The following is a 6983-nucleotide window of genomic DNA, read 5'->3' as shown; positions in this document are numbered from 1 at the left end:
TCGTGATTTCAGACTTGCCGGTATGTTCAGGAGGGGTCCGGGAGTCCTGAGCGTCAATCAGACGAGGCTCGAATGAAGTTGAATTTTTTTAGAAGAGCTGAAGCTGCTGTTTCTGTCAAAACCGCACCTGCGGTTGGTAGACCGCAGGTGCGAGACCGCAGAAGCGGTCCTTTCATCGCAGATGCGGCCTAGGGTAGGCCAGGCCAGGAACCGCAGAAGCGACTCTGCAGATGCGGCCTCAAGACCGCAGAAGCGGCCCCAGGTCTTTTAGCCTATTTCGCAGATGCGGTCCATTTCACGCAGATGCGGCCCCCTAACCACAGATGCGTAAATCGTTGAAGCAGTGAGGTTCATTTAATACGGGTTCTAAGTCATTTTTATCACTTTTTCACTCTTCCATTGGCGATTTTAGAGCTTTTGAGAGAAGATCTTCACCTAGCATCTTGAGGTAAGTGTGTTCTACCTATTTCTAGTTTAATAATCATGTCTTAGGTAGATTAAATACTAGTATTAAGGTGAAATCATGGAGTTAGAGCAAAAACCTAGGGTTTTAGTAAAAGTTAGATATAACCACAAAATTTGCTATGGAATAAATTAGAAATCATATATTATCGATCCTTAGATTATAGAGAACAACTTCCTTCGAAAAAATTTGGAATCTGGGCACGTGGGCCCGGTGTCGGATTTTAGGAAACTTGTGTTAAAGGTTGGAAAATTGCTTAAATAGCTAGAATTCGATCTTGTGAACCTATATTGACTAGTTCTTACCTCATTTAACTAGTTTGGGATCGTTCAACTCCGAATTGAGGGCTTGGACTCGTTCTTGGTATTAGAAGTGCACTTTGGAGCTAGGTGAGTCTTCTTTCTAACCTTGTAATAGGGAATTGTCCCCATAGGTGTAATAATTGAATTAGTTGCTATTATATGTGGGGGCTACATATGCACTAGGTGTCGAGAGTCCGTGCGTAGTGACTATTATGTTAAGTCCGGGTAGTCTAGGACCCAAAAGCATACTCTACGTGATATTCTTGTAACTTGATGATAAATTCGGATTCGTATAAATTATGTTGATTAAGGTAAATTAGACTAGAGGAACCTTATCTTGTTTGGTCTTTTCAAAGAGAATTTGGATATTCCTGTAAATAACCACTCCTCAGATATATATATTATTGTCTGCTTGTTGATGAGCCTATTTATATTTGACCACGTCGCATGTGTGATTTACGAGCGGGGTAATAGATGCATCTATGGTTCGAGCCGTTCAACCCTCGGCAGTGCACAATTTTCTTTTATGTTGGATCGGGCCGTACGTTGCTCTAGTTACTTGCGCATGCTTTACTTAGTATTTCTCTGTGGACTGAACTTCATATATGCCTTGAAATGTAAATGGATACCCATGACATTATTTGAAAAAAAAATTGTTATTCGTTTCCATAAAACGTTAATGAATTGTGCTATCCATGCTTATTATAAAATTTTCTCATATTATTTGACCCTAGTAAGTATAAAGTCGGCCTCTCGTCTCTACTTCTTCGAGATTAGATGGGATACTTATTGGGTACATATTGTTTATGTACTCATACTATACTTCTGTACTTAATTGTACAGGATCTAAGGCAGGTGTATCTAGCTATCAGTTTGGTGCGCATCCTTGAGCGGACTTCGAGACTTCTACGGTGAGCTGCTTCCCTTCCATGTCGTTTAGCAGCCTGAAGAAGTCCTTCTTATGTATTTTTGCTATCTATTCTATTTCGGACAGTAGGATAGTGTGATTCTTTTATATATTCTACTAGTTGCCCACAGCTTGTGACACCAGGTCTTGGCACACACATTGGTAGACTGTATTTTTTTGGGGTTGTATGATTATTCCGTCCTTACTGATCATTTTTGATTTTTATTTCTACTTAAAGAATTATTTCAACTAATTTGGTTAAAGGTAAATGAAAGTTATTTAGTATTTTCCGCGTTGGTTTGCCCAGCAAATGGTGTTGGCGCCATCATGACCTATTATGGAAATGGGTCGTGACAACATGGTATCAGAGCACTAGGCTCACGTAGGTCTCACAAGTCATGGGCAAACCTAATAGAGTCTTGTAGATCGGTACGAAGACGTCTGTATTTATCTTTGAGAGGCTATAGGGTATTAGGAAAACTACTATTTATTCATTTCCTATCGTGCAGTGGTTGGTATACTAAATCTCTCTCTTCTATTCTCTCACAAATGGTGAAGACACGCACGACTGATGTTCCAGGCCCAGGCGGAGCTGCTCCCCCCGTTGTTAGAGGCCAAGGCAAAGGCCGGGGGAGGGCACTGGCTCGTGGTAGGGGACGAGGGCGTCCCAGAGCTATTCCAGTAGTACCACCAGCAGATCCTGCGGGAGATCCTATTATCAAGGAGCAGGGCGAGGTGCCCGCAGCTGAGCCTACCCCGACGGACTTTATGACAGCACCGGGATTCCAGGAGGTCATGGGCCGCATGCTACGGTTCATGGATTCTATGACCTAAGCTGGTTTATTTCCAGCAGATCCGGCTACATCACATGCGGGAGGGGGAGCACAGACCACTAGTGCTCAGGCTTCCGGTCATGCAACCGCAGTGTATCGGACTCCGGGTGCACTACCTGCAGGTGGGGCTCAGCCAGTTGCTGTAGTGGTACCCTAGCCCAGGCCAGCTGCGGATGGCGCTCCGCAAAAGTTATTGGATATATGGACTAGGCTTCACCCTTCTATCTTCGGGGGTGAGCGACATGAGGATGCCCAGGACTTCATTGACAGGTGTAGGGACAGACTGCACAACATGAGGATATTGGAGTCGCATGGAGTTGACTTCACTACTTTTCAGTTGGAGGGCAGGGCCCGTAGATGGTGGCAGTCCTATGTTCTTGGCAGGCCAGCAGGTTCTCCTCCCCTCACCTGGGTCAGTTCACCCAGTTATTCTTGGATAAGTATATTCCACCCTCTGAGAGGGAAGAGTTACGATACCAGTTTGAGCATTTTGAGCAGGGTCAGATATTTGTGACCGATTATGAGGCAAAGTTCTCTGAGTTGTCTTGCCATGCACTCATGATACTTCCCACAGATACAGAGAGAGTGCGGATATACACCCCGGTATTCGAGCTAGCATGGCGAGAGGTGGAGATGGGTACTGAGTATCAGCTAGTGGTAGAGATTGCTCGCAGGATTGAGGGGTATCGCTAGAGGGGTAGAGAGCAGATTCAGCAGGTCAAGAGGGCCCGGTTTTTGAGAGAGTTCAGAGGTGCCCTAGCTAGGGGTAGAGGTCACTTCAGGAGGGGTAAGCCGAGCAGGCCCCCGTACTCAGCACCACCCCCCTCCCCGAGGTGCTCCAGTAAGGCCTTATTTTAGTGCGATGCCGGAGAGTTCTTACCGCCCACCATCTATTCAGGGTTCCTCCGGCGGGTATTCTGGTCATCAGGATTCTTCCAGTGCTCACTTCAGTGCCGTGCCAAAGAGTTCATATCGCCCACCAGCCATCTAGGGCTCTTCCAATGGGTACTCAGGTTAGCAGGCTCATACTTCAGGGCAACAAGATATGGTACCGGGAGTATGCTACGAGTGTGGAGATCCGGGTCACATGAAGAGGACATGCCCCAGACTTCGGGGCAAGGCAGTGCATCAGGTTCAGCAGCCTATGACTTCAGCACCGGCTGCCCCGCCACCTAGAGGTGGAGAGCAAGCTGGCAGGGGTCGTCCTAGAGGTGGAGGCCAGGCAGGGAGAGGTCAGCCAACTATTGCTCAGTCAGGTGGAGGCCAGCCAGTCGGTGCTCTAGTTAGATTCTACGCCCTTCCGGCCAGGCCAGATGCATTAGCCTCAGATGCCGTCATCACAGGTATTATCTCCATCGGTGGTAGAGATGCTTCGGTATTATTTGACCCAGGGTCTACTTATTTATATGTATCATCTCTTTTTGCTCGTTTTCTGGTTATTTCTCCTGAGCCTTTGGGCACTCTTGTTCATGTGTCCACTCTTGTGGGTGATTCTATGGTTGTGGATCGGATCTACCAGTCCTGTGTGGTCACATTCTATGGTTTCGAGACCAGATCAGATCTCATGTTGCTCGATATGATCGATTTTCAGGTCATCCTGGGCATGGATTGGTTATCTCCATATCACACCGTCCTAGATTGCCATGCCAAGACTATTTTACTAGTGATTCCCGGGTTGCCGAGGTTGGAGTGGAAGGGTTCCACAGTTGATACACCTAGTCGGGTTATTTCTTTCCTAAAGGATCGGCATATGGTCGAGAAGGGGTGTTTGTCTTATCTAGCTTATGTTCGGGACACCACCGTAGAGTCTCTGATGATTGATTTAGTTCCAGTAGTTTGAGAGTTCGCGATGTGTTCCATTCTGATCTTCCTGGCATGCCGCCGGATCGTGATATTGATTTCTGTATTGATTTGGCTCCAAGTACCCAGCCTATATCTATTCCTCTGTACCGTATGGTTCCTAAGGAGTTGAAGGAGCAGCTTGAGGAGTTGTTGGCAAAGGGGTTTGTTAGGCCCAGTGTATCACCTTGGGGTGCACCATTATTATTTGTGAAGAAGAAGGATGAGACTATGCGGATATGCATTAATTACCGCCAGTTGAACAAAGTCACCATCAAGAACAAGTATCCATTGCCTTGTATCGATGATTTGTTCGACCAGCTGCAGGGTGTGAGGGTGTTCTCTAAGATAGACTTGAGGTCAGGGTACCATCAGCTGAAGATTCGGGACTCGGATGTTCCGAAGACTGCATTCTGGACTAGGTATGGCCATTATGAGTTTTTGGTGATGTCTTTTGGCTTGACTAATGCCCCAACAACATTTATGGACTTGATGAATAGGGTGTTCAGGCCTTATATTGATTCATTTGTCATCGTCTTCATTGACGACATCTTGATATACTCCCGTAGCTTGGGGGAGCACGAGCAGCATTTGAGAGTAGTGCTTCAGACCTTGCGAGAGTAGAAGCTATATGCTAAGTTCTCCAAGTGTGAGTTTTGGCTAGAGTCGGTGGCATTATTGGGGCATGTTGTGTCAGGATAGGGTATTGAGGTGGATCCCAAGAAGACTGAGGCGGTTCAAAGTTGGCCACGTCCTACCTCAGTGACCGAGATCATAAGTTTCCTAGGGTTAGAAGGTTATTATCGGCAATTTGTGCAGGGCTTTTCATCTATTGCATCACCTTTGACTAGATTGACCCAGAAGGGTGCTCCTTTCCGTTGGTCCGATGATTATGAGGAAAACTTTCAGAAACTCAAGATAGCTTTAACTACGACATTGGTTCTGGTGTTGCCTTCCGATTCAGGGATGTATACGGTATATTGCGACGCTTCACGCGTTGGCTTGGGATGTGTATTAATGCAGGAGGGACGAGTTATTGCATGTGCCTCGTGTCAGCTGAAGGTTCATGAGAAGAATTATCCTGTGCACGATCTAGAGTTGGCCGCGATTGTTCATGCTCTTAAGATATGGAGGCATTATCTGTATGGGGTATCATGTGAGGTTTATACTGATCATCTCAGTTTGCAGCATTTGTTCAAGTAGAGGGATCATAATTTGAGGTACCGCAGGTGGCTTGAGTTACTGAAGGATTATGACATCACCATTCTTTATCATCCAGGCAAGGCAAATGTGGTCGCGGATGCCTTGATTAGAAAGGTGGAGAGTATGGGTAGCTTGGCATTCATTCTAGCAGCGGAGAGGCCACTAGCTTTGGACATTCAATTCTTAGCTAACAGAATTGTGAGGTTGGACATTTCAGAGCCTAACCGAGTTCTTGCGTGTGTGGTTGCTCAATATTCGTTGTTGGGGCAGATCAAGGCCCGATAGTTCGATGATCCACATTTGGTGGTTCTCAGAGAGACGGTGCTTTAGGGAGGTTCCAAGGAGGTTTCTATTGGCAAGGATGGTGTTTTGCAACTCTAGGGTCATTTATGTGTTCCTAATGTTGATGGTCGGAGGGAGAGGATTCTAGAGGAGGCTCACAGTTCGCGGTATTCCATTAATCCAGGTGCTACGAAGATGTACCGTGACTTGAGGCAGCATTATTGGTGGCGGAGGATGAAAAAATACATAGTGGAGTATGTAGCCAGGTGTTTGAATTGCTAGCAGGTCAAGTATGAACACCAGAGACCGGGTGGCCTACATCAGCAGATGCATATACCATAGTGGAAGTGGGAGCGCATCACCATGGATTTCGTAGTTGGGTTACCGTGAACCTTGCAGAAGTTTGATTCAGTATGGGTCATTGTTGATAGATTGACCAAGTCGGCTCACTTCATCCCAGTAGCGACTACTTATACAGCGGAGAGGTATGCTCAGATATACATTCGGGAGATAGTCCGGTTGCATGGTGTGCTGGTTTCCATTATATCAGATAGGGGCCCTCAGTTCACCTCCCATTTCTGGGGAGCCATTCAGAGTGGGTTAGGGACTCGTATAGAGCTCAGCACAACATTCCATCCTCAGACCGACGGGCAGTCAGAGCGGACAGTTTAGATTTTGGAGGACATGCTCAGGGCATGTGTGATTGACTTTAGAGGGCAGTGGGATTAGTTCTTGCCCTTGGCGGAGTTTACATATAACAACAGCTATCAATCAGGCATTGAGATGGCTCCATACGAGGCTTTATATGGTCGTCGTTAACGTTCTCCTATCGGGTGGTTCGAGCCTGGCGAGGCTAGGTTATACGGTACAGATTTGGTACAAGATGCCTTGGATAAGGTAAGGTTGATTTAGGAGAGGCTTCGTACAGCTCAGTCCAGACAGAAGAGTTACGCAGATTAAAAGGCGCGTAATGTGTCATTCATGGTTGGCGAGAAGGTTCTCTTGAAAGTCTCGCCAATGAAAGGTATTATGAGGTTCGGGAGGAAGGGCAAGTTGAGCCCAAGTTTTACCCTTTGAGGTGTTGAGATGAGTTGGGGAGGTTGCCTATGAGCTTGTCTTACCTCCCAGCTTATCGGGAGTTCATCCAGTTTTTC

At 46.5% G+C, this 6983-nt stretch overlaps 2 protein-coding genes across 2 annotated transcripts; both read left to right on the top strand.

Annotated features, from left to right (window-relative positions):
• The first annotated feature begins 3550 nt into the window (after positions 1–3550).
• Positions 3551–4345, top strand: LOC138871712 (uncharacterized). The gene has a single exon (XM_070149610.1). The coding sequence runs from the start codon at positions 3551–3553 to the stop codon at positions 4343–4345; it is 795 nt and encodes a 264-aa protein (XP_070005711.1).
• A 35-nt stretch (positions 4346–4380) lies between these two features.
• LOC138871711 (uncharacterized) lies at positions 4381–6501 on the top strand. The gene is made up of 4 exons (XM_070149609.1): positions 4381–4766; positions 5196–5319; positions 5548–5750; positions 6261–6501. The coding sequence occupies exons 1-4, from the start codon at positions 4381–4383 to the stop codon at positions 6499–6501; spliced, it is 954 nt and encodes a 317-aa protein (XP_070005710.1).
• The last annotated feature ends 482 nt before the right edge of the window (positions 6502–6983 follow it).

This window comes from Nicotiana sylvestris, chromosome 6 (genome assembly GCF_000393655.2).
Source record: "Nicotiana sylvestris chromosome 6, ASM39365v2, whole genome shotgun sequence".
NCBI classification, from domain to species: Eukaryota; Viridiplantae; Streptophyta; class Magnoliopsida; order Solanales; family Solanaceae; genus Nicotiana; species Nicotiana sylvestris.
This window is presented reverse-complemented; position numbering and strand designations above follow the sequence as displayed.

Bases quoted from the DNA above. Each gene is read 5' to 3' on its own strand.
- LOC138871712 (XM_070149610.1), top strand. From the start codon at position 3,551: ATGGTACCGGGAGTATGCTACGAGTGTGGAGATCCGGGTCACATGAAG.
- LOC138871711 (XM_070149609.1), top strand. From the start codon at position 4,381: ATGCCGCCGGATCGTGATATTGATTTCTGTATTGATTTGGCTCCAAGT. The intron at 4,767-5,195 runs GTATGGCCATTA...ACCTTTGACTAG, and splicing joins AAGACTGCATTCTGGACTAG to ATTGACCCAGAAGGGTGCTC. The intron at 5,751-6,260 runs GTTGGACATTTC...CATTGTTGATAG, and splicing joins TTAGCTAACAGAATTGTGAG to ATTGACCAAGTCGGCTCACT.